At 39.0% G+C, this 16,172-nt stretch overlaps 1 protein-coding gene across 9 annotated transcripts in view; it reads left to right on the top strand.

The window, feature by feature from the left end:
- The window catches only part of ACAA2 (acetyl-CoA acyltransferase 2), a 32,820-nt gene extending 25,338 nt beyond the window's left edge, over positions 1 to 7,482 (top strand). For 6 of the 9 annotated variants that reach the window (XM_060405518.1, XM_060405514.1, XM_060405519.1 and 3 more), the window contains 2 exons: positions 3,627 to 3,697; positions 5,725 to 7,482. In XM_060405518.1, the coding sequence (XP_060261501.1) occupies positions 3,627 to 3,697; positions 5,725 to 6,192 (539 nt within the window). In that variant the 3' untranslated portion in view covers positions 6,193 to 7,482. The remainder of the gene's footprint in view (positions 1 to 3,626; positions 3,698 to 5,724) is intronic. The other 3 variants (XM_027960803.2, XM_060405521.1, XM_027960802.3) reach the window with 1 other exon arrangement.
- The last annotated feature ends 8,690 nt before the right edge of the window (positions 7,483 to 16,172 follow it).

Below are 16,172 nucleotides of genomic sequence, written 5' to 3'. Positions count from 1 at the left end.
TTAATTTTCCCACAACCCTAGTAAGTGAGATTTCTTTGTGAACAGAAGAACTGAGGCTTGGGGGGATGGTCTTGTAAAGTTCAAAAGCAGTAAGTGATGAAATGGGGATGTGAATCCAAATCTCGTCGAAGGGCTCTTTTCCCTCTGTTGCCTCAGGAAGTCAAAGAAATAATGCACCTGGCCTATCTATGACTTAATAGGAAAATTAAGAATTCTAAACAATGCATCTCAATTGGCAAAATACTAGCAAGAGAAAATTTGGAACACCCTACAAATATGTGTAGTCTTGGCTCCAAAAATATGAATTAGAAGGAAAACAAAAAACTTTTTGCTGGATACACTCCTAGGAACTATAGACAGTGCTGAATTTTAATAGTTCCTACATCATTCTCTGGGAAGACAGGGAGCCGGTTATGTGCCTCACAAAAATAAAATTGACTTTGATCTATCCCACCTATACCTTTATACCCCAGGAAAAAGCCTGCCCTAGGTTATAGATTCAGATTTTTGATGAGCCAAAAGGTTTTCCTATATACTTAGTTAGGCCTTTTTTGACTAACTAAATTGGTTTTCGAAGTAGGTCCTAAGATTAAAAGGGAGATCACCTGTTTCCAGCCTGCCTTCTCAGAAGTCCTTCAGTGTAAGCCTCTAGGTGCTACTCAGATAAAAATCACTTATGTTGATTTGGAACTAAACTAATACCAGTCATGTTTGTTGCCATGTCCTTGAGAGATTTATCTCTGTACAGAATTCCTCAGAAAGAAAGCTGGCATGATACCTTGTCATTTTTCACTGTGTTGTAAATTATGTCAACCGGAACTGCAAGCTTTGGAACCATCTGTTAAAAGTCATTTGTTTTTTCTTTATTATGGTCTTAAAAACTTACTAACTTTTAGCTACCTACTGTCAACAAAGTACACCTTTTGTCTTAGAAATGAAAGGTAGCTTTAAAAATTAGAGATCTGTGTATTGGTATGGCTTTATCGTGTTGGTGTTTATGGCAGTAGTTCCCAACCCCAAATGATGATCAAAATCTAACCATAACCCCAGTCCCCCTCACAATTTTGTTTTGTCTAGTAGGTCCAGATAGAACCTCGGAATATGGGTTTTTTTCCGTGTACAGCTGGCTTTGATGATCAACCATATTTATTTGATGTAGAAAAGTAGTTATTTTACAGTTTTCAGTTTAACCTCTCTTAAGAGTTTCTGATACATTGACATGGTCAGTGAACAAGAAAGTTTGGTTTTTCTTCCTTCTATTCTTGGGCCTGAATATTTGCCCTGTAGTATACAGTCAATGCCATCGTGGAAGAATTCTGTTTTTCCTCAGGGTTGGGAGAGAGCTCTATCCCACACCATAAGATGTCCTCCCCCTCACCTAAATAGCTCATCTCTCAGGTGCAGTGTGGGGCCAAACAAGGTAACTGTATGAAGTGCACCAGGTGAATAAATAAGGGAGAGTAGATTATTGAGTATCTGGTGGAGATTGATTCATCAATCCAAATTCTAACAATAGTTGTTCTCCAGTTATGCAGTTATTCAACATATAGCATTGCTTAGCCCTGCCCAGTAGGTACAGATCCAGAAAAAGGTGGAAAGCCAGGAATGGAAGGGTGCAATTAATGGCTCCAAGGAAGGACACAGTTTTAGAGAAGCAGTGTTCCCTGGACCTCCCCATGAGAGGCAGTGATAGGGGATGGGTACATGGAACTTTGAGCCTCTTCAACTGGGACAGCTCTAGCTTTACCTGTTATTGGGCTTCATTTGTAGAAAGATATTCTTTAAAAGAAACGGGTTAAAAACCAGCTCAAAGCACTTTGGATGAGAAGCTTATAGCCACCAAAGGTTACAAAGGTTATAAAGCTATTAGTGGTAGGAGCCATTACTAGAAATAAGGTGTCCTTTTCCCAGCAAAACTACTATATCTTCCTAAGGCCCAGTAAGTAGCAAAGTGGTAGGGAAACAGTCCTTTAGAAATTAGCTTGTAGCCTAGCATGTTGTTAAAATTGACTGTAACAATTCTAAGTTAATACTAACGTGTTTAGTCATGCTGACTGTGATTCTGAAGGCAGGGAGGTGTGAGCAGTGGTTTCACATCCTCAGCACTTAGTGGTGTGTAGCTTTCACACCTGTGGGTACTGCATTTTCTGACCATGCTGGATAATTGACACTCTGCTATTGACCATCCACCATTTTCATGTCTTAAAGATACAAAGAGAATCTGGAATTAGATTCTGTATTAAATCAGTAGCCCATATAGAACTGATGCTTTAAATTGGAAAGCGTTTATTGGTAGTCCTACCCATCAACAGATAATTGTCCAAGAAACTTTTTAACTAGGTGACCAAATTAATTATTATATTTAGATTGTGTTTTGCTTTTCTTGTGAAGACTGATTTCCCATTTTACCTTACATATGTTTGTGAAGCTTGTTATAAAATGTTTGACTGCTTGAATTCAACAAAACACCACATATTTTTTCTTTTTAGATGTTTATGGAAGTTTTATTATCTAAGGGAAGATAGAGAAGTAATCATCCCTAGCCAGATTTTTTATATTTTGGAAAGAAATATCAATTTACTTAAAATTATGAGCAATATTAAAAATAAGCTCCAATACTTTGGCCACTTGATGTGAAGAGCTGACTCAATGGAAAAGACCCTGATGCTGGGAAAGATTGAGGGCAGAAGGAGAAGGGAGCAGCAGAAGATGAGATGGTTAGATAGCATCACCAACTCAATGGACATGAATTTGAGCAAACTCCAGGCAATAATGAAGGATGGAGAAGCCTGGTGTGCTGCAGTCCATGGGGTCGCAAAGAGTCAGATGCGATTTAACGACTGAACAACAAAATTGAACTATCATTAGTGATCATCAGAAATCTGGGACTTAGAGTTTATTTCCAAAGTTTTTAAAGGTGGATTTGCATTTCTTCGGTGTGAGTTATGTTTTATTTCGAATCTCTGCCTTCTGTTGGAGTTACAAACATCTCCTTGCTTTAGCTATCTTTTCCCTGAAGTGCCTGGTACCTTTTTATCTTGCTGTGCCCATGTGGAGATACCAGTGCTATTTCTTGCCTTTTGTCCAAAATGGGTCTGAAAATTCAGAGCATAGCCACAGTCACTTCTCTACTGGGAATGTATGATTTGTATTCCAGGAGAGTACCCAGTTTGCCTGGGCATTTGGTGTTAAAAACCATCTATACATGAGAATTCCCTGGCAGTCCAGTAGCTAGAACTTGGTGCTTTTGCTGCTGTGGCCTGGTTTTGATCCCTCTTTAGGGAATCAAGATCCCTGGGCCAAAATTTTTTTTTTTAACTAAAGTTAAAAAAAATAAGATACATTTTAACAAACCGTCTATACAAAACCTCACTGCTTGGGCTGTTTAAACTCTTAAAGTCGTATGGTAGAATTTTTCACGTTGAGTCTCTCATCTACAGTTTGCATGAACAGCTTTCCATCCTTGTCCCATTTTCTGTTTCTTACTGCCCTGTCATTTAATATTGTGTGCTGTCAGGGTAGCAAGATTTTTAGTTACTGTAGTTATTTCCTCCTTACTTACCTGTTTAGTAAAAAAGGAGAAATTTGATATTTACAAGGTGAAATTGGTTTTTGTTCTTATATAGGTCCTGTCCCTGCTATCAGTGGAGCACTGAAGAAAACAGGGCTGAGTCTTAAGGATATGGATTTGGTAGAAGTAAGTGTTCTATATTTTTCACAACATGGAATAAGCCATCAACTTCTATAGCATAGATGGCTTTAGTTTTATTTTTATAGGTCTTTTTGTTTTAGTACCTTTAAACTTTCCAAATGGTGTGAATCTGAACAAGTATTACTTTCATTGTATGCCTGTGTTGACATATAATCAGGCTCTACCTTATTAGAATGCTTTATTTATATTTGAATAATTCAAAGGGCCTTTCTTCCTCTACTAAAGTGTAATTCTTAGGTACTTTTTATGACCTTGTAAGATTCTGCTATTAATACATTTTAAACTATTAATGTGCCTATTGAACTGAATTGAATGTTTGTTAAGGTGGGTGAGAAATAAATAACTGTAACTTTATTTTATGGATTAAAGTAGAAAAATACAGGTTAAAAAAAATGACCTAATAGAAAAAAATAATCTAATCCCAAATCTAAGTTTCTTACACTTCTGCCAAGTTAACAGCCACCCCCAACCCCAAAACTTAGGTTTGGCTTTTACACCACAGTTGTGGCATTTGGAATGCATCTGTCATAATTTTTGGCATTGGAAACTTAGATTTATTGGGAGAGTGATTTCTTTAATGTTAGATTAGAACAAAAGCATCTTAAATGTTTAGTACAATTAAAAGAAAGGATTAAGAACATGCTTAAAGATGGATTATATACATTCGGCATTTAGGAAGTATTTGAACATTTTAGGTAATTAGGCTGCTTAATTACCATATTTGTGTTAGTAAATAAGTACCACTCAATTTCTGACTTCAGATTTCACACTTAAACCTTGAAAATATTCATCTCTGTAGAGATGTTCATCAGCATTTATAGATGTGTAAACACTCAAGGACATACCTCTCCATACCCTGATGTGATTGTCTTTGAGACATTTGATGATCGTGAGATAGTTTTTCCTGGGTTCAAAAGCCTAGTTTCACAACATAGTCTAGGTCTCTCAGTACCTCGTGACTATATAAAATGGAAAAATAAATGTTGGATCTAAGGACAAGTAAAGCACTGTCTCTGGAGAACACAAAATATAGTAGGAAAGAACACAAGGGTGGATTTTTATCCCAGCCCTGGAAAAGGTGCCTTTTCAAAAATCAGTATCCTTCTCTATAAAATTCTCTGCTGAGATCATATGAAAATATAATTCTGTAAACATGAAATAAGGTAATGCTCCTAGCCAGCCTTGTTAAGTGTAATGCAACAATATGATACTTTTTAGTTCAGGCCATGTTTCAACATGGTAACTATTCCTCTCCGGTGTCTGGCTCTGAAAGTTTATTCTTTATTGTCTGTCAGTTTCTTCTTGGAAGTATGGCTAGTAATATGCATTAGTAGTAATAATAAGAGCAAGTATTTATTGAATATTTGCTTGTGTCAGATAATACACTAAACACTTAATATCCATGATTTCATTTAATGTTAACAATAACTCTTAAGATGATACAACAGTCACATTTTACCAGTGAAGAAAATTGAGTGTCAAGAGAATTTTAAGAACATGCATACTGCCAAGATTTGAACTATCCATATGGCTCTAGAACCTGTAGGTTTTCTATAGTACCCCATTGCTTCTAGTCCAGGATCCATGTGTAGTATCACTGAGGATTCCTTTAAGGCAGAGGTCCCCAACCTCCAGGATCTGATGTTGAATGATCTGCGGTGGAGCTGATAATAATACTAGAAGTAAAGTGCACAATAAATGGCAATACACTTGAATTATCCCAAAGCCATCCCCACCCCCACCTCCAGTCCATGAACCTGGTCCCTAGTGCCAAAAAGATTGTGGACCGCTGCTCTAAGGGATGTGTTAACACTTAAAGTATTGCTTAGTAAATATACCTATTTTCAAACCTGTTATCTTTATGAAGAATGATTGAAGATAAAATAACCTTGCACGGTAGTTTAAGTAGGGAAAAAAACAGGAAAATTAGCAATCAATAGGACTGGACAATTCTCGGTTAAAAATAAGTTTGTGAATAAGGATTTTTATTAAGTGGTTTGATTGTTTTAAAGGTGAATGAAGCTTTTGCTCCTCAGTACTTGGCAGTTGAAAAGAGTTTGAATCTTGACCCAAGTAAGACCAATGTGAATGGAGGAGCCATTGCTTTGGGTCACCCATTAGCAGGATCTGGGTCAAGAATTACCACACACCTGGTTCATGAATTAAGGTACGTGCTAGAAATTGTTGCTTTTCAGATTTGCTATCTTTTGTGTACATGCATGAATTTAGGTTTCCCCGGAACAATCCAACAGGTGCCCATTCTTCCTCATTGCCCCTTGCCCTGCCTTTCTCCCAGTGATTTGAGCACCCCTTTTTCACAGACCTTACTGATGACTCAGTTGCTTAGTTGGTGCTCTACTCTTGTAACACTTGCTCTTCCCCGCATGTGCAGTGTAGCCACTTGGCACGTGTTCACAGAGGGCCCAGTGTTCACGTGGCCCCATCTCTGGTGTGGGTGCACAGCAGGGAGTCCACAGTGAGGCCCGCGTCTCAGGGCGCTTGCATCCTCGTGCTCCTTACAGGAGTAAGACACAATTATTTCAGAAAGCAAAGTGCTGATCAAGACGCTGTCATTTAAGAAACCTAAGCAAACTGACAACTGGGGTCTAAGTTTTTCCTTCACTGTTTCCAGGGTTCCAGCCTTCTGTGCATTTGATACTTTGAAGTTTTAACAGAAGAGCTGCTTCTTCTGTAGTGTGTCTTTTGGACCATTTTGTTTTGTTAGTAGGAAAATTGGAAACAAAACAAATATGCCAGGCTTGAAAATCATCACTGTGGCTCCCTGTGACATTAGGGTAAATAGGACTCCTATTTCAGTTAATAATTGGGTTGAAATGAGTGATTGATTGCACAAAAAATAATTCCTGGATGGTTTCTCAAGGTCATTCTATCAGGACTGAAGAATTACAGTGGATGGTACTTTAAAGGAGTCTGAATTTTTATGAAAGGGACATGAAATATTTCTAAACTATATGACCTTTCAAACAGACAAACTTCAGTAATTATACTTATGCTAAGGTCCATAAAAATCTAAAACAGATAAATCAAGGAGGCTGAATATTAATATTTACTCCCCCTCTTCAACTTCCAGCCCATCCCAGTTACCTCCTATTTTATATTTGTTTCTACCTCCATCTTCTGTGTTACTATACTTTTTAAAATAAGAATACTCAGCTTTCCAAATCCTTTCCCCTCTTTTCCCCAGTATTGAGGACTGGAGAAAACATTGAGCTGATAAGCTAAACGAGAATGAATATTGCAAATGTGACCATTATAAATTCTATTTAATTGATTATCTAATTCCGTACATTCTTTATTCAAGTAGTTTTCAGCCACTGCTTGCTTTCTCAGGCGTCGGGGTGGAAAATACGCTGTAGGATCAGCCTGCATTGGAGGTGGCCAAGGAATTGCGGTCATCATTGAGAACACAGCCTGAGGAGAGCAGGCAGCCTGCCCTGGTCCATGCTCACATGACTTGACTAGGCCACAGTAAACCAGGTGACCTTCAGAGCAGATGCACAGCCAGCCATGCTCTGCACGGAGAGTGACCAGGTTTGGGTAAGGGATGGTGAAGCAAAGACCCATTTATCATAAACAAGAGCCTGTGCCAGAATAAATTCTCTCAAATTTGTACCTAATATGCAGCATTTCTGAACTGAAATCCAACTAATGTAGGCTTTAAAGGGAATTGTATTCTTGCCAAATAACCGTCACTTATGCCTTAAATAATATGATTGCAGGGAAATTGAATAAATACTGCCTTAACTTCAGCTAATCCTTTCCTGTTATTTCTTGTATTTTTCTAAAGTTTTAATTGAGGTAAAGTACATATAACATAAAATTTACCATCTTAATTGTTTTTAAGCATACACTTCAGTGGCATTAAATACATTCACATTGTTGTGTGGCCATCACTACCATCCATCCATCTCCAGAGCTCTTTTCATCTTGTAGAACTGAAACTCTACACCCATTAAACAACAGCTCCCTGTTCTGTCCTGTCTACAGCCCTTGGCAACCACCAAAAAGTCTCTTATGAATTTGACTCCAATAGGTACCTCATATAAGTGGTGCTTAGTTGCTCAGTCATGTCCGACTCTTGGCGACCCCATGGACTGTAGCCCACCAGGCTCCTCTGTCCCTGGGGATTCTCCAGGCAAAAACACTGGAGTGGGTTGCCATGCCCTCCTCCAGGGATCTTCCCAACCCAGGGATTGAGCCCAGGTCTCCTACACTATGTGACAGATTGTTTACTCTCGGAGCCACCAGGGAAACACCATATAAGTGGAATCATACAGAATCTGTCCTTTTGTGCCTGGCTTATTGCACTTAGCATAATGTTCTCAAGAATCATGCATGTTGGAGCGGTCCTAAGATGGCGGAGGAATAGGACGGGGAGACCACTTTCTCCCTCACAAATTCATCAAAAGAACATTTCAGTGCTGAGTAAATTCCACAAAACAACTTGAATGCTGGCAGAGAACATCAGGCACCCAGAAAAGCAGATCATTGTCTTCAAAAACAGGTAGGAAAAAATATAAAAGACGAAAAAAGAGATAAAAGAGGTAGGGAGGGAGCTCTGTCCTGGGAAGGGAGTCTTAAAAAGAAAGAAGTTTCCAAAACCAGGAAACACTCTTGCTGCCAAGTCTGTGGCGAGCCTTGGAAGCACAGAGGGCAACATAACAGGGAGGAAAAATAAATGATTAAAACCAACAGATTACGAGCCCAATGGTAACTCCCCCAGTGGAGAAGCAGCACAGATGCCTGCATCTGCCACTAGCAAGTGGGGGCCTGGGCAGGGAGGTGCGGGCTGCAGTGCTTTTTAAGAATTGGGCCGGAATGCCCCCAGTGTAACCAGAGCAAACTAACTTGGGCTAGCAAACCAGACTGTGGGATAGCTACCACGCAAAAAGCTCTAACATAAAACACCACCAGGACCATGCACAGAACAAAGGATGGAACAGAATTAGCCGGCTGCAGACCATCCCCCCTCCAGTGACAGGCAGCCAGAGCCGGAAGGGCCGGAAGGGGACAATCATAGCCCCAGAGAGACATTAACTGCCAAACTGCAAGCAAGCTTCTTTGCTAACTAAGACTTGGGGTTCTGGACAGTCACTATCCGCCGAAGAAGGGGCGCCAGTTGTATACCCAGAAAACTGAGCAGCAGGGACAGGAAAGGCGATAAGTCGCAGCAACCACGCTCGCCAAACACCTGAGCTACTCGGACCTGGGAAGGGCACAAAATGCAGGCCCAACCGAGTCTGTGCCTCTCAGGACTACCTGAGTGCCTGAGCCTGAGCGGCTTAGACCAGGGAGGTGCATGCCGGCCTCAGACGGTTCCCGGCGACACAACCTAGAGCCTGAGCAGTTTGCACCGTGAGCGGGGGCAGGCCCAGCGTGGCTGAGACACTGCGAGCACACACCAGTGTTTTGTTTACAGCATCCCTCCCTCCCCACAATGTGACTGAACAAGTGAGCCTAAAAAAAAGTGTCCACCACCGCCCCCCTTGTGTCAGGGCGGGAAAAAGACACTGAAGAGACCAGCAAACAGAAGAAGCTAAAACAGAGGGAACCGCCTTGGAAGTGACAGGTGTAATAGATTAAAACCCTGTCATTAGAACCGACTACATAGGAAGGGACCTATAGACCTTGAGAAATATAAGCCAGACCAAGGAACTATCAGAAAATGAACTGACCCCACACTGCCCACAACACCACCAGAGAAAGTCCCAGATACACCTTTACTGTTTTTACAATCATTCTTGTTTTTTCTTTTTTCTTTTTTTTTAACATTTTTTAATTTTTAAGTCCTCTATTTCTCCTTTAATTTTTATTTTTATAACCTACTATTACTTTTCAAAAAAAGACCCTATTTTTAAAGCAAATGCCATATATATTTTTTGTGGTTGTTGTTTTTTAATAATTCTTGTGACTTTGGTGTTTTTTTTTTTTTTCCCTTTCTTCTTCTTTTCTTTAATATATTTTTGAAAATCCAACCTCTATTCTAGATTTTTAATCTTTGCTTTTTGGTATTTGTTATCAATTTTGTACCTTTAAAAACCCAATCTTCAGTACCCATTTTTACTTGAGAGCGAGATTACTGGCTTGATCACTCTCTCCTCCTTTTGACTCTCCTTTTTCTCCACCAGGTTGCCTCTTTCTCCTCCCTCCCCCTTCTTATCTCTACCCAACTCTGTGAATCTCTGTGTTTTCTAGACGGTGGAGAACACTTAGGGAACTGGTTACTGGCTGGATCTGTCTCTCTCCTTTTCATTTCCCTCTTTGATCCTCCTGGCCACCTCTGTCTCCTTCCTCCCCCTCCTCTTCTCTGTATAACTCCGTGAACATCTCTGAGTGGTCCAGACAGTGGAGTGCACATAAGGAAGTGATTACTGGCTAGCTTGCTCTCTCCTATTTTGATCCACCTCATTTCATTCCAGTCACCTCTAACTCCCCACTGCCCCCCTTTCTCTTTTCCATGTAACTCAGTGAAACTCTCTGTGTGTCCCTCAATGTGGAGAAACTTTTCATCTTTAACCTAGATGTTTTCTCATCAGTGCTGTATAGATGGAGAAGTCTTGAGGCTACTGTAAAAATAAAAATGAAAACCAGAAGCAGGAGGCTTAAGTCCAAATCCTGAGAACATCAGAGAACTCCTGACTCCAGGGAACATTAATCGATAGGAGCTCATCAAACGCCTCCATACCTACACTGAAACCAAGCACCACCCAAGGGCCAACAAGTTCCAGAGCAAGACATACCACGCAAATTCTCCAGCAACACAGGAACACACCCCTGAGCTTCAATATACAGGCAGCTCAAAGTTACTCCAAAATCATCTCATAACTCATTACTGGACACTTCATTGCACCCCAGAGAGAAGAAATCCAGCTCCAGCCACCAGAATTCCAACACAAGCTTCCTTAACCAAGAAACCTTGACAAGCCACTGATATAACCCCACCCACAGTGAGGAAACTCCATAATAAAGAGAACTCCACAAACTGCTAGAATACAGAAGGGCCACCCCAAACGCAGCAATATAACCAAGATGAAGAGACAGAGGAATACCCAGCAGGTAAAGGAACAGGATAAATGCCCACCAAACCAAACAAAAGAGGAAGAGATAGGGAATCTGTCTGATAAAGAATAATGATAGTGAAAATGATCCAAAATCTTGAAATCAAAATGGAATCACAGATAAATAGCCTGGAGAAAAGGATTGAGAAGATGCAAGAAAGGTTTAACCTTTAAAGGTTTAAAGGACCTAAAAGAAATAAAAAGTCAATATGTAATGAGTAATGCAATAAATGAGATCAGAAACACTCCGGAGGCAACAAATAGTAGAATAATGGAGGCAGAAGATAGGATTAGTGAAATAGAAGAAAGAATGGTAGAAATAAATGAATCAGAGAGGAAAAAGGAAAAATGAATTAAAAGAAATGAGGACAATCTCAGACACCTCCAGGACAATATGAAACGCTCCAACATTCGAATTATAGGAGTCCCAGAAGAAGAAGACAAAAAGAAAGACCATGAGAAAATACTTGAGGAGATAATAGTTCAAAACTTCCCTAAAATGGGGAAGAAAATAATCACCCAAGTCCAAGAAACCCAGAGAGTCCCAAACAGGATAAACCCAAGGCAAAACACCCCAAGACACATATTAATCAAATTAACAAAGATCAACACAAAGAACAAATATTAAAAGCAGCAAGGGAAAAACAACAAATAATACACAAGGGGATTCCCATAAGGATAACAGCTGATCTTTCAATGGAAACTCTTCAGGCCAGGAGGGAATGGCAAGACATACTCAAAGTGATGAAAGAAAACCTACAGCCCAGATTACTGTACCCAGCAAGGATCTCATTCAAATATGAAGGAGAAATCAAAAGCTTTACAGATAAGCAAAAGCTGAGAGAATTCAGCACCACCAAACCAGCTCTCCAACAAATGCTAAAGGATATTCTCTAGTCAGAAAACACAAAAAGGGTGTATAAACCCAAACCCAAAACAATAAAGTAAATGGCAATGGGATCATATTTATCAATAATTATCTTAAACATAAATTGGTTGAATGCCCCAACCAAAAGACAAAGACTGGCTGAATGGATACAAAAATAAGACCCCTATATATGTTGTCTACAAGAGACCCACCTCAGAACAAGGGACACATACAGACTGAAAGTGAAGGGCTGGAAAAAGATATTCCATGCAAATAGAGACCAAAAGAAAGCAGGAGTAGCAATACTCACATCAGATAAAATAGACTTTAAAACAAAGGCTGTGAAAAGAGACAAAGAAGGCCACTACATAATGATCAAAGAATCAATCCAAGAAGAAGATATAACAATTATAAATATATATGCACCCAACATAGGAGCACTGCAATATGTAAGACAAATGCTAACAAGTATGAAAGAAATTAACAATAACACAATAGTGGGAGACTTTAATACCCCACTCACACCTATGGACAGATCAACTAAACAGGAAATTAACAAAGAAACACAAACTTTAAATGATACAATAGACCAGTTAGACCTAACTGATATCTATAGGACATTTCACCCCAAAACAATGAATTTCACCTTTTCTCAAGTGCTCACGGAAGCTTCTCCAGGATAGATCACATCCTAGGCCATAAATCTAGCCTTGATAAATTAAAAAAAAAATTGAAATCATTCCAAGCATCTTTTCTGACCATAATCCATTAAGATTAGATCTCAATTACAGGAGAAAAACTTAAAAATTCCAACATATGAAGGCTGAACAACACGCTTCTGAATAACCAACAAATCACAGAAAGAATAAAAAAAGATCAAAATATGCATAGTAACAAATGAAAACACAACAACCCAAAACCTGTGGGACACTATAAAAGCAGTGGACTCCAGGATTTGGTGATGGACAGGGAGGCCTGGCATGCTGTGATTCATGGGATCGCAAAGAGTTGGACACGACTGAGTGACTGAACTGAACTGCACTGAAGGGGAAAGTTCATAGCAATACAGGTATACCTCAAGAAACAAGAAAAAAGTCAAATAAATAACCTAACTCTACACCTAAAGCAACTAGAAATGGAAGAAATGGAGAACCCCAGGGTTAGTAGAAGGAAAGAAATCTTAAAAATCAGGACAGAAATAAATGCAAAAGAAACAAAAGAGACCATAGCAAAAATCAACAAAGCCAAAACCTGGTTCTTTGAAAGGATAAATAAAATTGACAAACCATTAGCCAGACTCATCAAGAAACAAAGGGAGAAAAATCAAATCAATAAAATTAGAAATGAAAATGGAGAGATCACAACAGACAACACAGAAATACAAAGGATCATAAGAGACTACTATCAGCAATTATATGCCAATAAAATGGACAAATTCTTAGAAAAGTACAACCTTCCAAAACTGAACCAAGAAGAAATAGAAAATCTTTACAGACCCATCACAAGCACAGAAATTGAAACTGTAATCAGAAATCTTCCAGCAAACAAAAGCCCAGGTCCAGACGGCTTCACAGCTGAATTCTACCAAAAATTTAGAGAAGAGCTAACAGCTATCCTACTCAAACTCTTCCAGAAAATTGCAGAGGAAAATTCCAAACTCATTCTATGAGGCCACCATCACCCTAATACCAAAAGCTGACAAAGATGCCACAAAAAAAGAAAACTACAGGCCAATATCACTGATGAACATAGATGCAAAAATCCTTAACAAAATTCTAGCAATCAAAAGCCAACAACACGTTAAAAAGATCATGCACCATGACCAAGTGGGCTTTATCCCAGGGATGCAAGGATTCTTCAATATCCACAAATCAATCAGTGTAATTCACCACATTAACAAATTGAAAAATAAAAGCCATGTGATTATCTCAATAGATGCAGAGAAAGCCTTTGACAAAATTCAACATCCATTTATGATAAAAACTCTCCAGAAAGCAGGAATAGAAGGAACATACCTCAACGTAATAAAAGCTATATATGACAAACCCACAGCAAACATTATCCTCAATGGTGAAAAATTGAAAGCATTTCTCCTAAAGTCAGGAACAAGACAAGGGTGCCCACTTTCACCGCTACTATTCAACATAGTTCTGGAAGTTTTGGCCACAGCAATCAGAGCAGAAAAAGAAATAAAAGGAATCCAAATTGGAAAAGAAGTAAAACTCTCACTGTTTGCAGATGACAAGATCCTCTACATAGAAAACCCTAAAGACTCCACCAGAAAATTACTAGAGCTAATCAATGAATATAGTAAAGTTGCAGGATATAAAATCAACACACAGAAATCCCTTGCATTCCTATACACGAATAATGAGAAAGTAGAAAAAGAAATTAAGGAAACAATTCCATTCACCATTGGAACGAAAAGAATAAAATACTTAGAAATATATCTACCTAAAGAAACTAAAGACCTATATAGAAAACTATAAAACACTGATGAAAGAAATCAAAGAGGACACTAATAGATGGAGAAATATACCATGTTCATGGATCAGAAGAATCAATATAGTGAAAATGAGTATACAACCGAAAGCAATCTACAGATTCAATGTGATCCCTCTCAAGCTACCAGTGGTATTTTTCAGAGAGCTAGAACAAATAATTTCACAGTTTGTGTGGAAATTCAAAAAACCTAGAATAGCCAAAGCAATATTGAGAAAGAAGAATGGAACTGGAGGAATCAACCTGCCTGACTTCAGGCTCTACTACAAAGCCACAGTCATCAAGACAGTATGGTACTGGCACAAAGACAGAAATATAGATCAATGGAACAAAATAGAAAGCCCAGAGATAAATCCACACACCTATGGACACCTTATCTTCGACAAAGGAGGCAAGAATATACAGTGGATTAAAGACAATCTCTTTAACAAGTAGTGCTGGGAAAACTGGTCAACCACTTGTAAAAGAATGAAACTAGAATACTTTCTAACACCATACACAAAAATAAACTCAAAATGGAGTAAAGATCTAAACGTAAGACCAGAAACTATAAAACTCCTAGAGGAGAACATAGGCAAAACACTCTCCAACATAAATCATAGCAGGATCCTCTATGATCCACCTCCCAGAATACTGGAAATAAAAACAAAAATAGACAAATGGGATCTAATTAAAATTAAAAGCTTCTGCACAACAAAGGAAACTATAAGTAAGGTGAAAAGACAGCCTTCTGAATGGGAGAAAATAATAGAAAATGAAGCAATTGACAAACAACTTATCTCAAAAATATACAAGCAACTTATGCAGCTCAATTCCAGAAAAATAAATAACCCAATCAAAAAATGGGCCAAAGAACTAAATAGACATTTCTCCAAAGAAGACATACAGATGGCTAACAAACACATGAAAAGATGCTCAACATCACTCATTATCAGAGAAATGCAAATCAAGACCACAATGAGGTACCATTTCACACCAGTCAGAATGGCTGCGATTCAAAAGTCTACAAACAATAAATGCTGGAGAGGGTGTGGAGAAAAGGGAACCCTCTTACACTGTTGGTGGGAATGCAAACTAGTACAGCCACTATGGAGAACAGTGTGGAGATTCCTTAAAAACTGCAAATAGAACTGCCTTATGACCCAGCAATCCCATTGCTGGGCCTACACACAGAGGAAACCAGAATTGAAAGAGACACGTGTACCCCAATGTTCATCACAGCACTGTTTATAATAGCCAGGACATGGAAGCAACCTAGATGTCCATCAGCAGACGAATGGATAAGAAAGCTGTGGTACATATAACACAATCGAGTATTACTCAGCCATTAAAAAGAATACATTTGAATCAGTTCTAGTGAGGTGGATGAAACTGAAGCCAATTATACAGAGTGAAGTAAGCCAGAAAGAAAAACACCAATACAGTATACTAACACATCTATTTCTGCTTTATTGACTATGCCAAAGCCTTTGACTGTGGATCACAATAAACTGTGGAAAATTCTGAGAGAGATGGGAATACCAGACCACCTGACCTGCCTCTTGAGAAACCTGTATGCAGGTCAGGAAGCAACAGTTAGAACCAGACATGGAACAGCACACTGGTTCCAAATAGGAAAAGGAGTACGTCAAGGCTGTATATTGTCACCCTGCTTATTTAACTTCTATGCAGAGTACATCATAAGAAACGCTGGACTGGAAGAAACACAAGCTGGAATCAAGATTGCCGGGAGAAATATCAGTCACCTCAGATATGCAGATGACACCACCCTTATGGCAGAAAGTGAAGAAGAACTAAAGAGCCTCTTGATGAAAGTGAAAGAGGAGGGTGCAAAAGTTGGCTTAAAGTTCAACATTCAGAAAACGAAGATCATGGCATCTGGTCCCATCACTTCATGGCAAATAGATGGGGAAACGGTGGAAACAGTGTCAGACTATTTTTCTGGGCTCCAGAATCACTGCAGATGGTGACTGCAGCCGTGAAATTAAAGACACTCACTCCTTGGAAGGAA

This window comes from Ovis aries, chromosome 23, assembly GCF_016772045.2.
Source record: "Ovis aries strain OAR_USU_Benz2616 breed Rambouillet chromosome 23, ARS-UI_Ramb_v3.0, whole genome shotgun sequence".
NCBI lineage: Eukaryota > Metazoa > Chordata > Mammalia > Artiodactyla > Bovidae > Ovis > Ovis aries.
This window is presented reverse-complemented; position numbering and strand designations above follow the sequence as displayed.